Source organism: Centroberyx gerrardi, chromosome 20 (genome assembly GCF_048128805.1).
Source record: "Centroberyx gerrardi isolate f3 chromosome 20, fCenGer3.hap1.cur.20231027, whole genome shotgun sequence".
In the NCBI taxonomy this organism is placed as follows: domain Eukaryota; kingdom Metazoa; phylum Chordata; class Actinopteri; order Beryciformes; family Berycidae; genus Centroberyx; species Centroberyx gerrardi.
Window position 1 is genome coordinate 14,925,288 of NC_136016.1, and position 26,521 is coordinate 14,951,808.

Below are 26,521 nucleotides of genomic sequence, written 5' to 3' on the forward strand. Positions count from 1 at the left end.
CCCTCTCCCTATAGTCTGCAGCCTCCAAGAACAGCCGCCGCATCATTTTTTCAGAGCAGCACCCCCCTCCCTCCTCTCTTCTCTCCTCTCCTCTCTGTTTCTCTCTGTCGTAGACTCTCCATCTCCCTTTCTGCTGCTTGCACCACTGTGGGAATGCAGCGAAGGTAAACGAGTCGCAGAGGCCGTTTTTTTTCCCCTCTCAATAACCGGATCTATCATCATAATGACGGACTGCAGACAGACAGTTGGAGAGACACTGATGACAGTCCGGGAAATCTGAGGTGGTGGGGCGGGGGGGGGGATCGGGATATAGGGATTGGACCAGGATCAGTTGGATTTAGTCCGCCACCCCCAACACCACCACCACCACCCATCTCATTGGCAGATCACATCAGATCCCTTTTGCGCTCTGTCTCGCTTCAGTTTTCGGTGGCTTTCACCGGCTTTCCCCGTACTGGATTACCGTCTGCGACTGCTGGAGCAGCCAAAGGGTGGTCGGGCATGGAGAACTGAGGGCAGCTGGAGGCTAACTTGAAGTACAAAGACACCTGCAAGAGAAAAAGGAAGCCCTCTACTGAAATCTCAAAAAAGGTAAAATGAGAGCAATAATGGGAAACTCCCACAGAAACAGGAAGAGGTGAAGGAATAGAAGAAAATTCTGTGGATTTTATTCTAAGGACCCAAAGTGCGGCCGAAAATCAACCAATTGAGTGTGGAGAAGGGTGCTGCCCCAGCCTGGGTTGTTTTAATCCGCGAACACACACACACACACACACACACACACACACACACACACACACACACCCCACACACATGCACACACGTACACACGCACGCACTCACACACGCACACACACACTCGCACATGGATTTACAGCTCCAGTCCGAAGCTCGCCACGCAGTGGATCAATATTCTTCTACCTTTTTTTTTGCGTCGGCTTTTTTAACAAGGGAGTGAAGCATCCTGGGATTTATCATCGCTTCGTTACCGCTGAACTACAGCGAGGCGCCCCCTCGCTTCGCTCTTTCACCTGTCCATAACCTGTGTTGCTTGTGTTTAAGTGTGCTTGTGCGTGTGCGTGCGTGCGTGTGTTTGGTTTGTTGCCCGCCAGAGGGAGTGTATATTGCTTGTGTATGCATTTGAGTGCTCTGCCAGCTTTTAATTAGTACTACGTGACTGTGAGTGGCTGTGAGTGATTGTGTTTGCTTGAGCGTGCGCCTTAGTTCATGTATGTGTGTGCATGTAGATACATAAGCATTGTGTGGGTGCATATGTAAGATGCTCAGCGTTCATTCTGCACCACATCCCCTTCCTTGTATATGCCCTTTTGTCATCTGGCCTCCTGTTTGACCTCCCTAGCCCCCTAAGAAAGAAGAAGCTCCGGCAAGATGAGTGAGCGCTCTGGAGCAAGCACTCTAGCAGCCATGACGCTGGAGGAGCCAGGGGGCGAACAGGCTTCTCCCCGAGCCCCTGGCCCTCTCCGCTGCGGCCCCTGTGCTGTGTGGCCTCGCCAGCAGACCTGGCTGTGTGCCGTGCCCCTGGTAATGGGCTTTGTGGGACTGGGACTCAGTCTCATGCTGCTGAAATGGATTGTGGTGGGATCTGTCCAAGACTATGTTCCCACTGACCTGGTGGATCCTAAAGGTAGCATTGGACAGGACCCTATATTTCTCTCCAAACCCAGTGCCATGCCCAAGGGGCCCGACATTTCCACCGCCACGTCTACTTCAGCTGCCACCACAGCGATGGTGTCGACCACCACCCCGCTGGCTGCTGACGGTACGGCCCCGGCGCCGAGAACTCGATCCGGGCCGCCGGCCAACCACTCGGCCAATGGCAGCGCTGCCAACGGAGACGGCAACCGTGCCCCGCACCTTCATAACCGCGTCGGCACCCGCATTAGCGGGACCGTGGGCACCACCACCACCACCCGCGCCACCCGACTCACCCCACCACCCAGCGGCAAGGAGGTCACCCCACGCAGCACTGTAAGAAAAAGTAGCAGCACTGGTAATGGACGTAATGGACCCTCCAACTCAAAGCCAGGACAGACTTCTGCTACGACCATCAGCACCGCAACATCCGCCACGACAACTACAACTACTGTGAAGACCACCACCAAAGTGCAGCCGCCCACCTCCCAGCCGTCAGCCCCAGCCAAGCCCACCTCGCGATGGAACCATGGGCGTTCAGCCAAAGGCCCGGCCACACGCCCACACCACCGCTTCCGAACACGTGAGTACAGTTTTAAGGTTTATGGAGCTGGGCATGTGTGTTTGGGATGGGGCGTGTCTATTTGTGTGTGTGTGTGTGTGTGTGTGTGTGTGTGTGTGTGTGTGTGTGTGTGTGGTTATCTGCCGAATTTGAGATGGGTGTTTCACAAGAGCCCTTTGCTTGACGTCTCCGGCAGAAACGATGGTATCGATCTAGCTACCATTTACTGTATGACTGGGTAAAAAAAAAACAATCTCTTTTGTATGATATGCTTTGATATGACACATGGTCTGAGAATCTAAATGATTTCCTTTTATAACTGCATGGAAAGTGGATACTCAAGCAGCATAATGTTAATCGTATTCATTAGCGCAGACAGATACCAGGGAATATTCTCAGTATTTTCACCCCCTCTCATCTTTATCTTTGACTTGTGCATTAATCCGATATGAATCTTACCTCCTGAGGACATTTTTTGCGCACTCTGGTATGAGTATCATTAACAAAACGGCTCCATCTCCTAGAATTTTTTTTGTTTTGTCTACTTGAGTTGGGATGTTAAAGCTTTGTGATGTGTGCTGCGACCAAGGACCAAGGACCAAGGTATGAAAACAAATAACAGGAGCTGGTGAGGTGTCGAGGTGGGAGAAGGGTTAGCTCTCACCTCCTGTCTAGAAGAATCAGATATAGCAAGGCCACAAATCCCATTTAGATGAGAGGATACTGAGAGCACAGTGTCGCAGGTTCAGCTTTCACACTGCGGGCCTGGGAGGGAGAGAGAGAGAGAGAAACAGAAAGAGAGAAGGCTCACTAGAGGGAACAGAGGGAAAGAAAGATGGATAGAGGGATGAGAATAAGGTAGGGAGGCAGGTAGGAAGGGACAAGTGGATATAGACTAGGTAAGTAGGGGAGAAGAAATACTTTGAAAAAGAGCGTAGAGCTGAACAGAGCCAGGGGATGGAGAGGGAAAGCAGAGAATGCAGGAAGCATAACAAAGAAGGAGAACGAAGAGTGGGAGCTCTGAGTAGAGAGAGATGGCAGATGGAGTGGGCTAAGTGAGGGAAAGGCTTGAGGGAGATAGAGAGAATAAAGCAGGGGAGCTGTGAATTTAGCATATTTAGTATTGTGTAAAAAAGGAAGGCTCCCTGATTATTCATTCCAAAACGGACATGTTTTTAACATCACAAGGTGTTTTTTTTGGACACGTGGATGGGGGAGTATGCGAGCGTAATCATGAGTGTTGACTATGCTTGTAATGGGTTCTCTTTCAAACGCTCTCTTTTCTAACAAATTCTGAAGCGTTTGAATATGACATTTGGTGGATTTGACTTCAAAAGTATCATTAGTTTATGATTAATGTTGAATTAGGAGCACATCATATTCACCTTAACTTCCCACATTTGCAACAGTGCACAGGATCCAATGACAACTAGGCATAAATTGGTCAACATGCTGTAGTCTAACAGCCCCGCGACATTGAATTTTCATTCCTGCTGGGAATCGAACTCGAGTCTCCCGATTGAGTGTCTGCGGCACACTTTCCCCAACGTGACCCATAAAGTGGTGAACAGAGCGACCGACCGACCGACCGACCGACCGACCGACCGACACTGTGATCCATAGAGCCCCTGCTGTCGTGGGGCTAAAAACAGCACCTAAAAGGATTTTACATTGGAAGTGAATTATCAAATGGCAAATTTTCTGTTCTTTTCAGCAAATTGCTTTTTGGACATCACAAATAACTAGAGAGCATTGACAAAATGTTAAGATGGAAACTGAAATTATCCCACATTTTGAAATCAGCTGAAATTGGTGGTGGGGATCATATGTTCAGACAGCAGTTCCGGTTGACTTCACATTCCCCTCTCGTTTATCATTTGGACTTGTCAATGGTATTGATGCCTAATGGGTAGACATCCCAAACAGTGATCAAGTGAAGTGAAGCTTCTTCACCTCAGGGCAAAATATTTTCGGCATAGCTTGTTTCAGCTGAATATTAAGCCGTATATTAATGTGCGACTTTGAAGTTAGTAACTTAATGACAGTGTCAGTTATGTCATCCAAGACTCATCTGCCAAACACAGTTTCACTGGGCAGCTCTCTTGTGTGAATATCAGCAAGCATCTGTGTGTATACAAAAAGGGTGCTGCTTGAAAATCTCAAGTATGCTCAGTCAGACCGCCTTCAGTTAATAAAAGCTTTCAGATATACAAGTAATTGCCAGTGGAGGATGATGTTGACAGTTCTTCAGCCTACATGGTGACATCATGCAGAGTGGGCTGACGTTTTTGCCCACTCATGGAATCTTTATCCCTGCAGTTGGTAAATATTTGTCAGGCAATAGGTGGCCCTTAGCAGACAAGAAAAATACATCTCAGCCATGTTCAGTGTGGTTCCAGTCAGCCGGGTCTGACTGATTCTTACCAAGGTGTCTGTAAACTGGGTTTTACCAAAATGCACATGGTACCTTAACAAGAAGCCAGAAACTTTCCCCAAATCCTTTGAACTTGAGATCTATGTACAGAAACTGATGACAGCTTTAAACCCTCATCCCTTTCCCTGTTTGCCAAACACGTCACCATGGAAGCAAACAAGTATTATTAGAGCTCTTTGGCAAGCTTAGGTAAGATCCGATGACGTCAATGACAATGATAAAGACCCAAAAGTACTGTTATTTAAAGAAACACAGATCCTATGGTTCTGTACATGAGTGCAGTTTATTGAAAAAGACCCAGCATACACACACTTACAGACAAATCACAAATTGTAACATATTTAAAACACAAATATAACATTTGCAAGGCAGTTAGAACTAGATACATAGCCAGAAACTTATTGGACAAAAAATGTGTAAAGGTGTTGACCTGTAGTCTAGTCTGGTGTCAGTTTGACTTTGCTATCAGTTCAGTTTTGGGGCTTGAGCAGAGGCATTAAGCAGAAACTTCAGGTATCCCAAATCAAACTGATAAGGATGGTATGTCTGGACTACAGGAGTCATAAGGGCAGGACTCCATTTCTACAGCTAAATTGGTTGCCAGTATAAGCATAAGATAAAAAAAAATGGTAGAACTACCTTGCAGATTGTGCATGGCAACCGCACTACAGCTAGCTAGGTTTACTATAACTTGAGCCTTTGTAGGTATAAGTCCATGATGGGTAAGGTTTCATTGTTTTATAGTGGAGCTGTGGAGTGGAGTAAAAATATCTTGAATCCATTGATCTTTAAGGGTAGAATTAAAGGGAGATTGCTGGAAAGTATTCCCTTGTAACATAGTGGCTGGTAACCCATCTGTTCTTTGCTCTACAATGTTTCATTATAATTCCTTGACAATGATACGTATAGAAAGAATATGTTTTGCTTTTTATGCCTATGATCATCTTACTTAGGGTGACGTAACGACTGATGGAAACAAGTCCATTACTTTTTCCTGCTATCAAATTATGTGCTTATAAATAAATTTGAGAAAGAAAGAAAGGAGGAAAGAAAGGAGGAAATAAAGAAAGAAATAAAGAAAGAAAAGCTACTCTTACAGCTGTTGTTAACATTGCATTAAAGGTGGTCACCATAGGATGTAGAACTTCAGTGGTCACATTTATTGTACCATAAAATTTAGAGGAAGACATTGACCATTTTGAAAAGTTGCCTCAGTGCACATTGGAGCAGGAGGTGGGTTTAAGGATGATTCCTTGGATTAGAGTTTACCTTTGTTCTCCATGGGTGCTTTATTCTTATTTGGGGTGTCACATCCGAAATACTGAAATCGGATGTTTGCAGCGCTCACCCCTCTGTCTTGCGTACGTTTTGCTTTTAGAACGTGTTTTAGTATTTGGGTTTTCAATATGTATTGTGTGTCCATTTTAGAAAACATTTGCCTTTAATCCTAAGAAATGTTTTTGCTATTTTTTGCCATTCTAAATTAAAGTCACATAGAATTTTTTTGATTAATGTCATGTAAGTATTCAAGTGTTGGCCAATATACAGTATATTTGCCATTTGGCAACCATGGCAGTATGTGTCTTTGGCAGAAATCAGGTTTGATGTGTTTTCTACATTGCTTCTAGCCTATCAAGGAGTATTTACAATCACAATTTAGACTGTAGAGGTTCATGATGAATCTCTGTGAATCTATTAGCCTGTTTCATTTGAATACTGTGGACAGGCTAATGTAATCTTTTTCTACTGGGTAGAAGTGACACCTAGGCTGTTACTTAATATCTGCTTCATATGGGGGAACCTGCTGAAATGATCAATACAAGCTGACAGATGAATACATTTAGGTATGCAGATTAATAGCCCAATGATTTTTAGTTGGGGATTTTGCACCATCTATCTTTAGTGATCTGCTCATGGCTACCACTCATTTGGATAGCCTTAGACTAGGCCTACGATGAATTTAGTTATTTGTAATGATAATTATTTGTAAAAATTAGTAATTCATAATATTATGAATCAACCACATTGGCTTGTTCATATCTATAACTAGTTTAACATTAAGGCCTATTATTGCACATTATGTCCTTTTCTTCAAAATACTGTACCACTAGTTTGTATCTCCTCTCCAGAGCAGATACCATGCATCCAAAAAGAACTTCAGTTCCAAGTCTGAATCAGCAAAATCTCAGGATACCTTGTATAGAAACCCCACCCCATGCATGCAGCTGACAAAGAACCACTTAATGACAAAGATAAGTGTGAGGCCTGAATACTGATGCATGCCGTTTTGGTATTGAATACTTGTTGCACAGACTGAACTCTGAAACTCATTCTGTCTTCTTGTAACTCAGTGGGTAAATTTGTGCCATTTGAAGAAAAACACTTAATATCATGGGGTTAGAGATGCTAACAGGAGCCATTTTTGATCGAATTCACCAGTTGAAATTACTACAATCTCCTGTTCTCTGAAGTGTTTGAAGCCTTATTTCTATTTTTTTTATTTTATTTTGTGCAGGCTAGCTCTGTTTGTGCTAAACCAAGGCTGTCAATCCATCAGTTTATGAAGAACTTAGCCATTGAACAGGTCATTAAGCTGTCATATACGCTCACTTCCTACAGTCAAGAATGATCTGAATTTGCGGGGGGATAATGTCCCTCCAACCAACCCTTAACTTTACAGCATATGGCTGGAATTCCATGTTATTTAGTGTTGAATTGAGGATCGCTATTGTGTGGAAGCGACAAACACTGAAAGAACGTTGAGGTGCTGATCACTGACACAAAAATCTCACACGGAAGAAGAAAAAAGCATTGCACACTCAAGCTCTATATGCATAATATTTTTACCAACGTTTGGGCATAAAGCCTTTTTCTGGGTCTTATGCATATGGAGCTAGAGTGTGCGATGCTTTTTTTCTTCTTTCCTGTGAGAACTGAGGATCACTGTCACTATCATTGGTTATTCAGTCAAGTCAAGGCTATGCTGTGTGGTTTTAATCACTTCCTGACTTCCATTTTTCTTACATACTGTGCCCCCTCTTTCCTTCTCTCTATCTTGACTGGACTGGACATTTTTTTCTTCCTTTCTGTATGAAGCATAACTGGACGTTTGTTTTTGTAAATTGGTAATGGTGTCATATAATTTCAAGTATAGGACACCAATGTGGCATGACCCACACACACATTATTCTTTTATTACTTTTATTCACATAACCCTTGTTCTGTTGGCAGCATTTATGTGCTATACTGTATACGCAACACCAACACAATAAATATTCTTTAGAGGAAAACACTACGTAAGCTAAGTCCATTCATTAATCTAACTCCAGGGTTTATGAAATACAGTCACTTTCAAAAGCTTGGCTGCATTAAGCTTAATATGATGTAGAGTTGTGCAATGTAATGTATTCAACATCATGTAACAAAACAGAGAATGCCTTGGTTGGTGATGAAACGCTCTGTAAAACGTGGTTTCAGGTGCATTTATCTTCACCCCCGGCCAAGTGATCTCGTGTTTGAAGTGAACCTGTGCGCTAATGCAGTTACACAGTCGGGTCTATTGTTTCAGCTAAGCTGGACTGCATACGGGAGACAGTAACATGATTTTAATATCACTCAACTCATTCCCATTGCCTCCGCTTTCTGGACAAGATCTAAATGAATCGCTCTCAGTGTCCTGGAGGAAAGACAAGCTCTGCTCGTTGGGTAGCCCTTAATATTTTACCCGCTCCTTCTGTCTCTCTCTTCTCTCTCCTTCTTTTTCTCCCTCTCTCCCCATGGTGATTGTGTCTCCTCTCCATGTCATTGTATTCCTCCGTCTATTTTTGCTTCCCTTTTGTGCACTCTGTTTTCTTTATGCTTTAGCTCCTCAGCTCACATTCATGAGCATATGGACGCACACAGAAAAAGTGGCACACTTGTGCATACAAAGACAAAGACGTGTGTGCACACACACTCACACTCACACATGAATTTATTACCAGTGCTTCCACATTTGAGGCTATTATATTTCTTACACGCAGTCTTTACCAACAGGCCCCCTTGGCCCACATGTAGGAACCTAACAGGCAGATGGAGCCGTACACAATGAATGTGTGTGGGGAAACCATGGGACATTGTGTTGGCTGGGGGCCCGTTCGCCTCTTCGAGGCTGTAAGGAGCTGGGAATCTTCCTAGGTGATGTGTGATTGTAATTCCATGCACATCTTACAGTTGAAGTCAAAAGCCACTCAGCTATCGTGCCAAAGGAGATTTTTTTTCCAGATAGGAGAACACAGGGGAACAGCATAGAGAAGCAGAGACGGCCGTTTTCTCTGATGTCACAGAAAAAGAACACAGTTGATGTTTTTCCTGACACGCGAGCCCCTGTTTTCTGTCCCCGACTATACATGAAACCTGCACAAAGTACTACTGTAGGGCCAGTGGAGCGTGTAAGGGGGATTAAAAACAAAGATATAAATCCAGTTTGTCTCTCTCTCTCTCTCCAGGGAGGTCAGGCTCAGATTTGCCAGGCTGCCTCTGAGGCCCCTCTGTCTCTCCCCAGACACGCTCTGCTTATTCAGAGGGGCTGGCCCAAGCAGGCTTGCCGCTGAACAATGTTTGTGCAGTTTTACTGATCTACAAATATCTTCCTAGTTGGAAGGGAAGCTTTTATGTCTGAGTTTCTATCATTTTTATGCTCCAAGTTATAAAGGAACATTTCAGCTCAATTCATTTTTTTCATGTTTCTCTACAGTCTATCCTCTCATCTCAGAATGTGCCTTGTTGCTGCACAATAGTTACACAGTCATGTTCTAAACCACTATTGCATAGCATGATGGTGCAACTTTATTGCAATACAGATGTGAAATGTTCTAAACGTATGGTTGCCACTGTAAATGAAATTTAAAGGGACTGTTCAGGATTTCAAGAAGCTCACTGATTTATCATGCAGTGGGAGTTATTTCAGTCTATCCATAAAGTGCTTGCACTAGAGTTTTTGTTGTTGAGATATTGGAAATAGAAATAGTTAATATTTATTAGCATTGTTAGTGGAAGCAGTAGTGCTAAAAACCAGGTCTCCATGGTAACCATGGTGAACTGCTTCTATATACAGTAGTTAACTTTGTAGGAAAACAAAGCAGTTTCAAATGTGCTACATGCAATTTTTCCGACATGTTTTTTAGGCCAACTGACTCCAACTAATGTTGCTAACCGGCTAACAATTTGTAAATCTACAATCTCAAAACAAAATGCTAGTGTAAGTTTTTGCATGGAGAAAGGATCCCCAGTTCCCAATAAATCAGATAGGTTTCTTATTAACATGTACTATCCCCTTAAGTTGGCGTAGTTGAAATTCATCAGAGACATCAGATGTGTAATGTAAATGGATACACTGCCAATTTTTGCATAAGAAAATAAGGAAAACTGTACAGCATTTTGCAACGCTGGCTCCCTGAACAATTAACTACCAGAGATACTTGACTCTGACAGGCACCAATTACAATGTAGAATATGTTGGTGTATTCAGCAGGGTGAGCCTGCAGACAAGTTATCCTAGAGTGACAGCACTGGGAATGCTTGAAATTTTGTGGGAATTGATCCCATGCCCTTTCCATCGCTAGTGCCGCGCTCTACCCAGTGAACCTCACAGAATCAATAAGACAGAGGGAGGGAGAGAGCCTGGGGTGAGGAGGACTGAGAGACAGAGAGAGCAGAAGGACAGAAAGAGGGTGTGTTAGATACTGAGGGGGGGAAAAAAGAATTTATTGGGGCAAAGACTGTCAAAAACCATAAGAGCAAGCTGCAGAAGTAAGTATCCAGCTGGAAGTTAAAGGCACAGCAATAGAAATCACAGTTGAGTGGATGAGCCATGGCTGGTCATTATACATCTCACCACCAGCCTATCCTGTCTATTATTATCGCTCTCATTTTAATGCGGATTGTCCTCAAGCTATGATCCATATTTGATTTTTGTAAGTTATTCAATTCAATCCTGTCACCTGAATGTCTGCATGATTCATCCAAACCACAGAATCAGCAGGCAGTTATGTTATAGATTATATACACATTTTAGGCCACCACGAGTGTGTGTGTGCGTGTGCGTGCGTGTGTGTGTATGTGTGTGTGTAAAATCGTGCATGTTTTGTGACATAAAGATAATGAAGAAAGTATTAACTGGTTTACACTGACTTTCGGTCAAAGAAGCTCCTGGATTAATTTACTGCTGTGCGACAAGAAGATTAGTAGCAGTCTCACCTCTGTGTCCAGTACTTAGCATACTACTAATGCTTTTGAGAAGATGCTAGAGAGAAAGCAACCAGCACTGTCCATTAGACACGCACGTTGTGCTAAAGGGTTCGGACACACACAGGTGAAACTGCGACCAACATTCTCATCACACTGAAGTAACTTGATCAAAGAGCTTATTTGTACTCCTTTATTTTCAGAAGAGTCCTGGAGTTTGTTTCTAATGTGATTCTTTATCCAACCAATTCTGTCATCTACAATTACAAATCAGGGTGTCCGTTACAGGCTGTATGTATATGTATATACGTGGGTACCAGTAAAACTAAAACTGTGTCTCAGCTATGGAAATAATGTAATGGATATCTTATGGAGTATATTCGATGCTTTTATGTGACATCTGACTCTCAAGGCAGGAGTCAAGGGACCCATAGATTCTTGGAGGAGAAATTCGCCTAAGTACCAACTGAGGCCATCTTAGAACTTCCTAATGTCACCGTGTGATTTATGTGGACAAAATGTCCACCGGGAGGTAGCGGGGAGAAGAAGAGGTAGGTTGGTTGGTGTGGGGGGTTTAGGGGCTGAAATATTAATGTATGGGAAGGGGAACATGTGGAATGTGTGTTGCCGGAAGTGTGAATAATTGATGGAGCTTCCCTTTTATAAAGTGCTTGAGATGTCCCATGCTTGGTAGTCTAATGCCGGTAACATGGTATAAGATTTTACTTTTTTCCCCTCCACTGTCTGACTTGCAGAGGCAGTGGCACCGACAGTGAGAAGACACCTTTCGTGACGTAGGATGTCCCTAAACACAAAATCTCTACAGCGTCAGATTCACAACTTGCATCCAAAACCCACAGAGTTAATGGTTACTAATGTTTCCACAGAGAAATAAAGGTGTTCTTAGCCCAAGGAAAGAAATAATCCTAATTGAAAGTAAACAGTGGGATCATTATTCTCTCTGAACATGCCTCCTCCGCTTTATATCTTTTCAAATTGGAATAAATGGAGGGTAAAGGACAATTTTCAAGACTGGGTTTAGTGGTGCTGATGTGTGTGTGTTGGGGGAGTACTCGAGTACTCACTCATTTTTATCGCATTCTGTCATGCCTACTTACACACTAGCGTGCCATGATGCTTTTACGCTTTTTACAAATGGGTGCCCAATGTTGGCCTGCCACTAATATCACCCCATTCATTCATTCATCGATTCATTCATATGCAGAGAATATGGTGACTTGACAATGGCTGAGGGGGTAATGAGATATAGCATGACAGTATTGCATGTGGCTGTGGCACTGCAGAGAGGATTACAGTCCATCATATCTGATCTGAGACTGTTAGATCCCAATATTGAATTACGGACCCTCAGGGGTCCCTGGTTCCGTTATCAATTTGCAAACGGATAAAGCAGAATGGGAGGGGGGATTTGTGGCTTTGTGGCAGGTTTTGGTGGGTTGTTATGAATCTAATAACAGCCAATTTTTGTCCAAGGGACAAGAAGTGGCAACTCGACTGCAGTGCCATGTCCTATTTAGGTATTATGGCGCTTGAGTTCTTCCCTATTCAGTTGGATATGAGGTCCCATTTTGGAGGGATTACAGCTGTAGTGGCTGCATAAAGCCTTCATTAACCATTGGTAAAACTTATTCATGGCCCACAAATCCTTTTAAGGCAACATTTCACACTGTATGGTTGTACTGTAGGTTATGAAAGGAATACACTGTTTAGTAGTGTCAGACGTAAAGACGGATATGATGTGATAGGATATATTTTTGAGGTTCCTTAAAGTTCCACCAGTTAAAGACCCCATGAAATGGCATCTTTACTTCCTGGGTTTGATGCATTTCCTGTGGAAACAGGATGTTGGGGTGGGACATAATGCAGTGAGGGATCATTCAAAAGTCTAAACCATATGAGTCAGGGAGAGAAATGCAATTATATTTGATGGGAGGCGTGCGGAGGGGTGGGATTGTTCAAAAATCTGATGGTTTTATTGGTTACGCCTACTAGTGCAGCATGATGTCCCCATGAAAGATACTCTGTTTTCCAGGAAGTAAAAGTAATGGGAGTTCATTTCATGGAGGACTTTAATTTGAATGACCAATGCCTATTCAAATAGATATTCAAGTAACAATTCCCACAAAAAATGACCTCAGACTCCACATTCCACATTCTTCAAGTAATTTGAAATTTGCATGTATCTCGTTGGCATGAGAATGAGACCCTGACTCTAAAGTGTCACTTAGACAGCGTTGCATCAATTCCCCTGAATTTCTCTATAGCCAGACTTACCCTGATTATTGAAGCATGGAAAGAGGTTTAAGTCACGACTTCAAACTGAGGTATGCGCCGCATGTGGAACGTGTTCTCGCACTGGCCCTGCTTAGCACGTAGCATCTGGGTACATGACGAGCCTGCAGGGAAGTGTGGATTGCGGAGGTTGCAGCAGTCGGATTGATTCACTGCAATGTGTGGCCTGCTGCCACCCCCAGTGACGGGAAATGTGCCATGGAGCCCTGGTTGAGATGGAGAGGCTCTGTTGTGGCGTGTGGAGGTGGAGGTGGAGATGGAGGTCACCTCTCTCTCTCTTCCCTGTCATCCATATCTCTATACTTAGTTTCACCGTTTTTCCTCTCATCCCCTTGTCCTTTTTTAAACACACCGTCCTCCGTCTATATCTCTCTTCCTTCCTCTCACTTCTCTACTTATTTTTTTACTTTGTGGGGTTCCTTTACTCACCACACACTGCTGACTCCAGTGGCCAGTGAGAGCTCTTATCTTATACTGAGAAGTATACTGAAAAGATACTTAAGATAATCATTCCCCACTTACCACCACCTCCTCTAAAAATTCATAAGGAAAATATGACTTAGAACAAAGACTGTTACATTTTTTATCAGTTGTCAGTGTGGGACTCTCACATCCAATGTGTCTGTAGTGAGTCATTGAACTTAAAAAGCCTTTATGTTATACCTTACTACTGTATAGGTGTAATATTCTTTGTCATTGCTTTCCATGACACCTCAGTGCCTTGCATAATCATTTCTATTTCGCACCTTATTATACATGTCAAATGGGATGATTACACATAGCAAATGATCCAGCTGCATTTTTTTTCAATACATCTGTTATTTTGTGGAGCACTACACTATGATAATAATATACAATTTGCCTAGGAATATACACTTGACATGGGTTCACAGATTAGCAACGGCATATTTGGTTGTTTGGAGTATCTGGGCATATATGCAACATCAGATTAATCATCATACATTGAAAAATGGCATAATGCCCTTTGTTAAGTTATAGCAGATGCCATTATTTTCAAACATGGTATCAAAAGCCTCAGATGTGCTGATCGCAACATTGATGAACAGAGAGAGAGAGCTAGAGTGGAAAGGGAGATGGAGACCGGGATCGAGCAAGGTCCTCTCATGTTATTTTTCCTGGGGGCGTGCACAGCCTGTCTCATGCGGTAATCCATGCATGGTAAAACCTTATCCATGGGGATAATGTCAACTCACTCCCGAAGATAACAAGACAAAAGCCCCTGCCTCGCGCTCACTCCAGAGTGTGTTTCATATTCCTCTAATCTGCCATCTTACATGGCTCTCTTCTGTAGATTTGTTGCCCGAGCTTGCCGATTAACACACACACACACACACACACACACACACACACACACACACACACACACACGCTTTGGACTGTGTTGCTTTCCACTGTTGCTTGTTACCAAAATACACAAGAAATAGTTTTATTTAATTTCAACAAGACCAGGTAACCACTTTGTTTTTTTGTTTGAGTCAACACAATTTATCAAAAATATATGGTTAAAAAATGCCAGTTACACATGGATTGCATGGAACAGCGGCAATTGCTCACACTAACTCTAGGCAGTAAAGTGTGCAGTCAGTGGTGCCACAGTTGTTATGTTACATCAGCACTGGAAGCATCAGAGAGTGAACTAATTGCCAGCCTTTGTGCTAGCCAGTGTTAAATATCATTATCATCATTATTGCTAGCCAGGACTGAAGCAACCCAGATGTTTCTAATATTTGACACTCATAGTAAGTTGACTGAGCAGATGTAAGTGGAAAGTTACATAGCCTGCTGTGCTGATTAGTTAATTGGCTGATTATCAAATCCAAGAACGGCAAGTCGGTACTTGTGTCCTTGTGGAGAACGTTCTTCCTAAGTTGTCTTGGACAGAACAACCTTCTCATGAAAGTAAGAACAGAGAAACTTCCTTACAGTTTGAGATGGACTGTGTGGTTCATGCCGCGCGCGTGATTAATTAAAGGTCCCATATTCTACACTTTCCAGTGTTTTATTTTATGTCTTGAGGTCCATTAAAAGCTGTTTGTGTGGTGTCATGTACCAAAAGCACTCTCAATCCATTTTTACACGTTCATTTTCCAGCATCTCTCTGAGATGTCAAGAACAGGCTGTTTCTGTTGCTGTGTCTTTAAGGCTCATTAATATTAACGACCCCTCTGTTCTGATTGGCTAACCATTTCAAGAGTGAAACATGAGACACCACAGACCCGGCAGCTACAGGCAGCGACAGGTAGGGTAACTCTCCGGTAAAAAACAATGTCAACTGCTCAACTGTTTTGAAAAAAGACTTTCTTAGCCTATTATTTCTTACAAAAATGATAATGAGCAAACCTTTGTGACACCACAAAGTTACAAAAGCCCAAATGGCTCGTTTAGAGGCTCAGTTTTCTAATATGGATTGTGTGGATTTAGTTGGCTACTGTGTGTTTTGATACTTTCACGATGTTTAGATAGCACATCCAACTCCATTATAATCAAAGAGGCAAGGGAAATCCTGTTTTCCACGATATGGGACCTTTAAGACACACAGCTGTTAATTTTCCCACCTGTTAACTGGCTCTGTACTGCAGATCACAGCGCTGCTCGGACGTGATGCGCCGTTGTCGCAATGATTCTTGGGGCTTTCAATTTGTTCTCATCGGTCAAGTCACCATCCGATGCATCCTCGATATTCTGAGGGTGGCAAGGAAATTTCCGGGCTTTCTATCTGTCTTCCGTCCTGTCATGCTTTTGTTTTGGAATCATGCTTCAGTGGTTAGATATTGGTTAGATAAAACGCATCATGGAGGACACAAGAATGCACAAGAACGCATACTGATAATCAGCCTTAAAGGTCTCTGTCATACCCTTTTAACATGTGTGTGGAGCAGTGCAATTGTCAAATAACACAATACAAAAAGAACAAAAGATGCTCTAGGGACATTTGGCAGTGTAGCTCAGGCCCCAAAGTGGCCAAAACCACCCAAGGCTGAAGAACACTGATTCTTCACCAAACTCAACGGGCATGCATCGCATTCACACCCAATCCGTCAGACAACACAGTGAATTATATATTGAAAGTTCCCCCCCCGAACATCCTGGCAGAGACATCTTTCTCTCTCTCTTCCATCTGATGTGCTGCATTGAATCATTGATAGGACATTCTCAACAACAGTGCTCCTTTCCATAAAACACCTGTCACAGGCAGGCTGAAAGGAATACAAGCAGAGCAAGACGTGGAAACTGTTTTGATGTATTGAATAGTGAGTATGCGGCAAAATGACGCATACTGGGCCCCTTGTATCCAAGTAGTGCTAGTGGTAGGATGTGTACTGCAGTACATGTTAGAGCACTTTGAAACTGGAGTTGTTCAACATGATAGCTGGAGCACTATCACTTGGCTGCTGTTAAGTGATCACCGCATATAGATTGTGATATGGTTGTTCTCAGCTGTTAAACTGAGTTTGCATCCAATTCCCAACTCTTTAAAAAATAACCGCTAATGAAAACTAGCAATTTTCATCAATGTCATCATAGTGTATGATGATGAAAGAACACCAGCAACTGAGCGGCATTCTCCCTAATTGGCTTTTTACACTCTCGTATGTCCTCTACTGTGATGTGCCAATAATTACCTAGGAAATGGAAACACCAAACCCTACCATGTTTTTTTCCATAACAGCTATTAATGGAATGAAATCAAGGTCTCGGTGGACGTGAGACGCTGCCGTTCTAGGTGCTAATATGTGCTACTCTCTCTGCCATCAAGTGTACTCTTTGATCCCTGCTGGAGTCCGGGTTGCCTCAGGGATATGATAGAATATTTTATTACAGTTGTGGGAAAGCAATTGGTGGGGTCGCCTCAGTCAGTGGGTTTTGTCCTCACTCCCTCATAGTAACATTAGCTTTAAAGCTTAAGCTGAGTATGACTATGTTGCATGTTGCTACCCCTCTCTCTTTTTTTGTGTTTTCGTGTGTGTGGATGGGGATGGGGGTGGTTACTAGAGACGAGGCTGACATTCTAGCCAGAGAGAGACTGCGGCTTTACAGAGAATAATGAAGATTAAACTGAGATCAGGTAGTGGGAAGATTGGAGGGTCAGTGTGTAAGACCGATGTATGGAAGGGAGGAAGGAAGCAAGGTGAGATAGATGGAGGTAAGAATAGATGGATTTCCCATTTCTTGGAAGTGCAATCCATCCGATTAAAAGAACCCAGAGACCCGGCACATTTCTCTGAGCGGCCCGGTCAAGGCTGGCACAGATAAGGAAATGAAGCACAAGGCACAATTCACGTTTGCTTGAGAGCTAATATGCAGGTGGTAGAGGGTTTGCGTGACTGGGTTTTAAGTCGTTATGTTTGGGAAAGAAAATAGCACTCCTCACCACGATCATTATATGCTCTTTGTAGGGTTTCACATTTTTAAAACTCAAAGCGAAATTGTTTGGGTTTAATGAGGTAAGAGTGTTCACCTTTTAAAGGAAAATAGCAGTGTAATTTTACTGAAAAGTCTAAGCCCACTGATGTATTTGCATAGTCAGAACATAGAACATCATGTGCACTGCAGTTTTTCCTATCACACATTTAATGGGGACTATTTTCACTTTTTCCATTATTGCGCACTGTTACGTACTTCTGGTGGTAGTGAAGAGGCAAATGAAACTTAAAGTAGTGTTGCTGGAGACGAGCAATGGTCTCTTCACATTCAATTCTGGCAGAATGGAACTACTTTTGATTCAACTGCAGTGACTTTGGCTTTATAAAATCATGTCAGGAAAAAATACAGTACACGTGTTATTTAAAATGATGGATTACTTTCGTCAAGGCAGCGGTATGTCTCTGTAAGCTGTTTGTAATGTATTGTTGAAAACAATGGTAGCCTATGACTTCTGGGAGGTAGGGCAAATCTGCAGTTGCTTCTGACTGTGGCAAATACATCCATGGGTTTAGACTTTCCATGAATATTAATTGCGATAGGAAACAAATAAAATTCCACTGGTATTATCCTTTAAATAGAAATCGTTGCCAAGCAGTTACCTGTTAATCATCACAATTCACCCCGAGAGCCTTTTCTCTCCACTCGTAGTCCCCGATTTGCAGCAGCAGCATTGTGATGAAGTGAAGGTGAGTAATGTGGGAGGGTGTAGCAAGAAAGCATTTGGTTTGAGTCGGAGTACAGAGGGTTGGCAGATAAGCGCCCCCCCACCCCCTTGATCCACCCAACTGTCCTCCCTCCCCTGAACACACAAGCCTGTGCTTTTGCTTTAGGTCAAACCTAGGGCAAGGCCATCAAACACTGGGCATAAGTCAGAAAATAGACCCGTACTTGTGCTTTGGTAATCCATAACAGCTGGTGTGTGTGTATATGCTGTATGTCGTGTGTGTGCACATGTACGTGTGTTTGTGTGTGTGTGGAGAGAGAGAGAGGGGGGAGATAGCTAGGCCAGATGGGTCCAGCTGTGGATCTGGTGGCCTAGATAAAGGCTAGATGGTAGCCACCACCTTCATGAAGTGCCAGCAGAAAATTTAGAGTAGGCGTTAAAGCTTGAAGGCTCAGTGGACCCAAATTGTCAGGCGAGGCACAGCAGCTACTTTCTTCACTGGAGGTGTGGTAAGCCCCATTTCCTCCATCAGACAGTACATTTCCCTAACTACATGAGCTGATGAAGCTAATCTGATGAAGAAAGATAAAATAGATCACCTCACTGGGCCTTCTATTTGTAAGAATGATAGTTGCATTTTAGGCTAAAATCTGAAGACATGAAATAAAGAAATGTATCCATAAAATGTGACTGCAATTGTTTTTTCATACTGAAGACTGTATATATGTTTGTTGTATCTTATGTTTATTATGTTCTAAGCACAGTTATTCATTGATTGATAATTGAGGACCCTGGTTGTTTATACTGTATATGGGTCACTTTCACTAGGGAAATAGAAACACTGAGGAAGGCCAAGGGCTGAAACGTGTACGTTGCTGTTGCTGCTGTGCAAATTAAAGATATACTGTATATATAGTTTAGAATCAGAAGACACCATCACAGCTTTGATTGATGAATGAGAAAATTGTACTAGTGTCTGTGATGCTTTTAGACATGGGGAGCTGTTTCAATGATTTCGGATTTGGCCAGACTGCGCATGCTGACCAGTGTGGCCATTTCAGAACACCTCACCACACAGCCCACTCCCACATAAACACTTAAATGGCTGTTCTGAAAGAAGAGGTGGAGAGCCAGTGTTGGCCTGACGAGAGGGAGGCGAGGCAGCTAGCCTCTGTCCTTTTCCAGGGGACTCTAGGACAGAGAGAGCCTTCACCAGCGCCCCAGGGAGAGGAAAGACAGATTAATGCAGAGGCCTTTAATATTTCAGATGAAAACGTATTACTGCTCTCTTGCTCTTTCTTTTCTCTCTCTCTCTATCTCTCTCTCTCTCTCTCTCTCTCTCTCTCTCTCTCTCTCTCTCTCTCAGAAAAGTGGGCCTCCCTCTCTCTCCCCCGCTCTCTCTCTCCCTCTCTTTTTCTCTCTGGCTAGAAGCGTGAGTGTGTCTTGCTGAGGGGAAGAATCCCCTGTCCAAAGCTTTTCTGTCTACTCACTGTGACAGCAACTGGTAGACCAGCAAGAGACAAATCTATATGAATGTAGGGGCGTAGTATGTGTGTTTGTGTGTGTGTGTGTGTGTGTGTGTGTGTGTGTGTGTGTGGTTGTCTGTGTGAGTCTCTCTGTTGGTGTGCTTGCACCCAAGGCTCTTGACCTTGCGATCAACTCTTGCTGTCAGTCTATCTATGCCAACATGCTATATATGTCCACATGGATGAGATATAGTTCCATCCACTCATGTCTTATTTCTGTGTGATTAAAACCTCTCCAAGCAACACCGCACCAAGCAACACTTCAGGAGCAGCCTCCGTCTTTAAGTGTCAGAAAATCCATTGTGATCACATTTTTCATCTCATCCAGTGGCATCTATCATCCTGGCTTAAGACAAAAGATTCACCAGTGGACATATATCATATATTACAGCATGCATATGTGTCCAGCGTGCCTGCTGGCAAGTAAATCCAGCCTAAGAGGATTAGGACAGAAAAACTCGTCCCACGTGTGTGTGTGTGTGATGTGATCAGGCCACATATACGTGAGCTTCATGAATGTAGGCTTATGGGGTGTTATAAGGCACCTCCTAGAGGATTGATGGACTTTGTAAGCTTTTAGTGAGTTCTGGGAAAAATCTCAAAATGCATACTATCCTATTGTCTTATCTAATGCGTTTTGTTTATGTACACTACTAGTTAAAAGTTTGGACACACATTTTTCTTTATTTCTTACTATTCTCCACATTTTAGAATAATAGTAAATACATCAAACTATGAAATAACACAAATGGAATTATGCAGTGACCAAAAATGTGTTAAACGAATCAAAACTATCTTATATATTAGATTCTTTAAAATAGCTGCCCTTTGCCTTGATGGAAAGGCAAAGGCTTTGGAAATAAATGCATACATAGGCATCAAATTCACTATTTATATTTGTCTAAAAAACACATTTCAAGCATTTAAGCATAAGCCTTTACAGCAAAATGGCTTTAAGATAATGAAAAACACAGTACATTCAATCAGGTGTGTCCAAACTTTTGACTGGTAGTGTTTATTCTGATTTGCTTTTTTTTTTTTTTTTTCTCAATGTACTAGTTTTTCTTGATAGTTTTGACACAAAAGCAAAAACATGCTTTCCATTATATGCTGTCAATGTCATTTATTGATCCATGTAGGGCGATTGCCTTTTTGCTTGCCAGTCTCCAGGGAGGTCAGAGCACAATATCAGTTACAGAGCTGCACCCTCGGACCTGGTATGTATTCAATGTCTTGCTCAAGGACACTTCAGCAGGGTGGATGCTTACGGACAGAGGGTCTTGAACCTAGATCCTCCGATTCAAGGACAGTCTCTCTAACCACTAAATCACGCTGCTGCCCATTCATCCAGCCATCCATTTTCTCACTGCTGTTCAGTGTCAGGGTCGTGGCAAGCAGAGCAGCCCAGACATCCTTTTCCCCAGCAGCTTCCTCCCAGGCCAGCTGGGAAATGTAGTCCATCCAGTGCATCTTGCCTGCGACCCTGGGTCTCCTCCCAGTCGGCCCAGTAAACGTCCAAAGGGAGGTGCCCAAACCGCCCCTGCTGCACCAGTATTTTTTTTTTCAATTCAGGAGCTGCTGGCAGGTTGATTCGGCGCTCATGTTTTTTCTTCTCATAGTGTTTAGTTGATGCATACTGTTTAAGATGTCATTCTTCATCTACCTCCACTCTCGGGGCCCGAGGCTGTTGGTTGGAGAATGACGCTCTCTCCCTCCCTCCCTCTCTCCCTCCGCAGCTGCACAGATCATTCACACACACACACACACACACACACACACACACAAACAGATACAAACACGAATGCACACCTAGGCACACTGAAACACACATTTCTCTCTCTCTCTCTGTCTGTCTCTCTCTCTCTCTGTCTCTCTCTCACACACACACACACACACACACACATTGCTCTGCGGTTCATCTCCCCAGAGGTCTCCTGCCTCTCTCCAAGCCAAACAGTGTGCTAATGTGCTGATGTGTTTGACACACGCCCCCCCACTCCCCTCCAGTTCGCTGTTGTTTCTCTCTCTTTCTCTCTCTCTCTCTCTCTCTCTCTTTCTCCTATATCACTTTTCTCATAGCTCACTCCCTGTTCCCTCCCCCTCTATCTTGAAAATACACACACATGCATGCAGACACATACTCACACACAAACACACTAATCTGTAATGCCAAAGCAGAACTCATGGTCTGATATTCTCTATAATTAAAAGTAGGCCCAAACAATTGAGATAATGAACATAATGAAAATGTAATGAAGCTCCTTTTACCAGCTACTGGAACCTGAGTGCAAGGTGCAATCTCAATTGTCAGTGATTTAATTGGAATTAAGAATTAGAGTGTTTATGTATGGAGGCTTCAAGTAAGCATAGATTGCAAGACACTCAAGCATTCGGCGCGTTTGTCTTCATAGCATATTAAATATATATACGATTTTTACCACCGCTGCTGTGGGATTTCACAATTTAATGAAATGTCAATCACCCAAGCGGAGTTGTTTTCAGCCACTTGTATTCTGTGTGCCGTCCATGGTGGTAAAAATACATGCCTCCATTATGGCCGCGGACCCGAGGCGCCTGAACACCGCGCCGCTTGGCTGTTTGGTGGAAAAAAGCGCATCCTTTTCAGAGCGAAGGACCAAACTAGAGTGACACAGAGAATCTGCAGAGAATCAACTGAAGTTACAGGGAAAGTGACAGCAAAAGGTATAGTTTATGGCTATAGATTTCACAGTTTACATAAACATTCATATAGCATCTTCTAAGTTCTTGAACAGCAATAAATGTGTGCTAGAATTAGTTTTGTCATCAACAGTCATTTTATTTCTTAGTTGCAAACTTTGCCACTTTCAATATTTCTATTTACCTAACCTTTATCCAATTAAGAACAAATTCTTGTTTACAATGTTATTTTTATGTTAGGGTACATGTTTCTGTTTCGAAAGTAAAGGTCTTGGATAGCAGTAAATATGTACTTAATTAATTATGTCATCAGCTGTCATTTTATTTATTGCAAGTCTACCCCCCCCCCCCCCCCCCCACCCACACACACACACACACACACACACACACACACACACACACACACACACACACACACACACATCCACCCCCCACCCCTTCCTTGCCTCTGCTGCTGAAACATTTCCTAGGGGAAACACTGCAGTCACACTTCATTTAATGTTTACTTCTATGCCCTATACATAAATAAATAAATACTTAGACATATAGTCTTATGGTATATGCATCCATCTGCACAGTTATGTAACCATTAGCTTGCTTCTTTGTCCAGTGTTATCTTTTCATCAAAGCCCTTTGCAACCTGTTATTTTCTTGGCTATCTGGCTACAATACCTCTTGGACTATTATTCCTACTTTGTTACAGTAATGTGTCTCTGGTAACATTGGTTTGGTAATAGTTGGTTGGTTGGTTTGGTTTCACAGTTTTGACGATTTCATATTTACTGTAATACTACTGCCTCAGCTGCTCCGTGTGACTTACCATTACTTACAACTGCTACCGCTATATCTTGCTCTCTTCTTGAAAATCAAGTGGGTCTGTCCAATAGGTGTAAGTGCTAAAAGTCAGGGAGCTGTCCAGTGCTGAAAGTGGAAACTTGAACATGGGCAGCTACACCACTTAGCTCTCAGAGGTCAGTGAGAGTGAGCAGAGATGGGGTGCAACAGGATTCATGAAACAAGATGCGGAGAGGCAGAGAGACACAGAGAGCAAGTGGCCAGGAAAGAGAGGGAGAGCAGGAGGTGAAGACAGAAACAGAGCACGAGGAATGGAGGAGAAAATGGGGAATGGAGCGAAGAGAGTATCATTCTCAGTTACACTGTTTCACATGGTGGAGCCCCTCTTTAAAAGGCCAATTACTCTGTAATAGTCCTAGACTGACTAGGTGATTTCTCACTGTGCTGAGTGGAATGGCAGAGCAGGAGTGGAGTCAGTCCAGTGGAGAGACCCAATCATCATGGCACTGGAGTGAAGGGAGTCAAGGGACGTGTGTGTGTGTGTGTGTGTGTGTGTGTGTGTGTGTGTATACTTGTGTGTGTGTGTATACGTGTGTGTGTGTATATAATTGTCACTATTCCCCAGCATTCATTATTGAATTTGACCTTCAAGCAGTACAAGCATCCTTCAATAGTATTGAAATGTGCTGTATGTGTGTGCCTGCATGCCTGTGTATGAAATAACCCTCACTGGGGATAAATTATGGGTCCTTCTCTGGTAGGGTTCAATACAACAAACTGAGAGACCATAAAAGAGGCCAGGCTTAATTAATCACTTCCAACAATTCAGGAAGTGGATTTTTTCCAAATGTGAAAATTGAAAATCTTTCACCATAAAAATATCTTACATTATAGAGTCTATAAAGAAATAGTGTGCCATTGCATAAGTTACAGTTTGAATTTAATGTGAATTTAGTAATTAAAAAAAAGCTTAGATCAACCCGTGATTGACAGCTATGATAAAGAGCGGTTCACTGTCACCTTCATCATCACCGTCTACCCACTGAATCATATCCCCTCTGCTCCAAAAAATCCTTTATTAATATCTTATTTCATTTCTTTTTGTAGTACTTCCTTCTTGTCATTCTGTCATTCTTATCTAGCAATATTCCTGTGATCATTGTGTGGTGGCACTGTGGCCCTGACCCTTGCACTCCTTACTTTTGGTTGTTTGTACTCTGGGGGATCTAGGACTATTAGCTTGTTCTACTCTTGCACTCTGGATAAGAGCATATATTATGCCTGTAATATAAATGTAAATGGCTGTGAGAGGTTTTTTTAGGTGCTATATGACATAGCGGCCACCCATCCTGACAATCAAAAGCTTATAGTCTCATAATATGTCCGTTGGCTGTAGCCTAACTTTTCAAAATGGCCTCTTTTGTACCCTCAAGGACAGATCATTTTGACAAATTCATTTTGATGTTGGAAGCAATTGTGCATCTTTGACGAATATATAAACATGCATGTAATACGTGGTAAGCTGCAAACTATTTGGCTGTATGAAACCAAATTCAAAAGCCAAATACAGCTTATTGTTTACTTAAAACAATGCATCCTACTCCAATCAATAATTGAAAGATGATTTTTTTCATACAGTGTGAGGATATATTTATCAGTGAAGACCTGCATACTGAGTTTAACATAATTAGCATTAATGCAACTTTGGGATAAGTAAATATAAACAATTAAAAAGTCCAATGAGGCGTCACACATCTCAATATGGTTTCAGAATCAATAGATATAGACAATCAAAAAGCAGCCAATCAGGAAAGTGGGAGGGGCTTAAATGACATCACCAATCAATAGGATACTAACTCCTGAGTCCGACGAGTCATCACTGCTGTCAATGCGACTCTAGGATCAATTGAAATAGAAAATCATGGCAAACTTTCTTGAGTCTGACAAGCCATTGCTCATGCCAAGCCAACTTTGGGATTCACAGATATAAACAGTTAAAGATCTCAATGCGACTTGGGGATCAATACATTTAGATGATCAAAATAAATCCAATCAGGAAAGGGGGAGGGGCTTAAATGACATCAACAATCCATAGGAAACTCTCTTGAGTCTGACGAACCATAATTCATGTCAATGTGGCTTTGGTATCAATAGATACAGACGATGCACAAATGTTGTTCAGCTAATTGGGAAAGAGGGAGGGGCTTACATGACATCACCAATCCATAGGACACTCTCTTGAGTCTGACGAGCCATCACACATAGATGATCACACATCTCAATGCGATTTCAGGATCAATACAGCCAATCAGGAAAGGGGGAGGGGCATAAATGACAATCAATAGGAAACTCTCCCCCGAGTCCGACAAGCCATCACTCATGTCAGTGGGAGTTTGGGATCAATAGATATAGATGATGAAAATCAGCACAAAAGTGGAAAACTGACTGACAGATCGACAGACCAACCTAGACTAGCTGCTGGTCACAGTGAAAAAATATTACACATTGTATGGATTACACTTAAGTTCGTACCTCAATAGACCAAAATCAGTAGACGTGAAGAAGGGAAATGATATAGAACATGTGCTGCTTTTATTTCCTTGATAGGCTTGAGTGTCGAATATGAAAAATGAAATGTCAGAATCGAATCGCTTGATTGTTGCTTGAAGATATAGGGCATGCTTAAAGCACATGACGCAGAATTCCCTTCCCGTCCAGACCGACTTTAATGGTTCCTCCTCTGTGGTTCCCTTTTAAAGCCAACTTACCATCAGCTAATGGCTGCGTATGAATGTTTAAACACATATGGATGGGATCAAAGATTTTAGATGTGCGTGACAGCACACATTCCCTCTCCTGTGGCCCTCGCTGGCCTCGACCAAAGATCCTTGAGTGAAGGCATGCAGAAACGGCCAGATGACACTGCTGCTGCATTAGGACTGTGTGTGTGTGTGTGTGTGTGTTTGTGTGTGTGTGTGCACTCAGAAGAGGAGTGTGGAGAGAGGTATGATGGAGGTGGCAGGAGGAAGAACTCGCTTGCCGGTGTTGTTTGTTTTCACGCCTTGCAACCTGCCAAGATCGTAATTTAAGATGATACAAATGCATTGCATGCGGAGCGATACAGGAGGCTGATTTCTAGTCCAAGACTGAGAGAGGCTTGAGCTGCCAAAATTGGACTCCCCCCAAAGCATACACGGTTCGGTAAATATTAGGGAAGGCCAGCC

The 26,521-nt window shown here is 42.8% G+C and overlaps 1 protein-coding gene across 1 annotated transcript in view; it reads left to right on the forward strand.

The window, feature by feature from the left end:
• The first annotated feature begins 1,389 nt into the window (after positions 1–1,389).
• The window catches only part of nrg3b (neuregulin 3b), a 178,582-nt gene continuing 153,450 nt past the window's right edge, over positions 1,390–26,521 (forward strand). The window contains exon 1 of the mRNA XM_071920354.2: positions 1,390–2,236. Coding sequence (XP_071776455.1) covers positions 1,390–2,236 — 847 coding nt within the window. The remainder of the gene's footprint in view (positions 2,237–26,521) is intronic.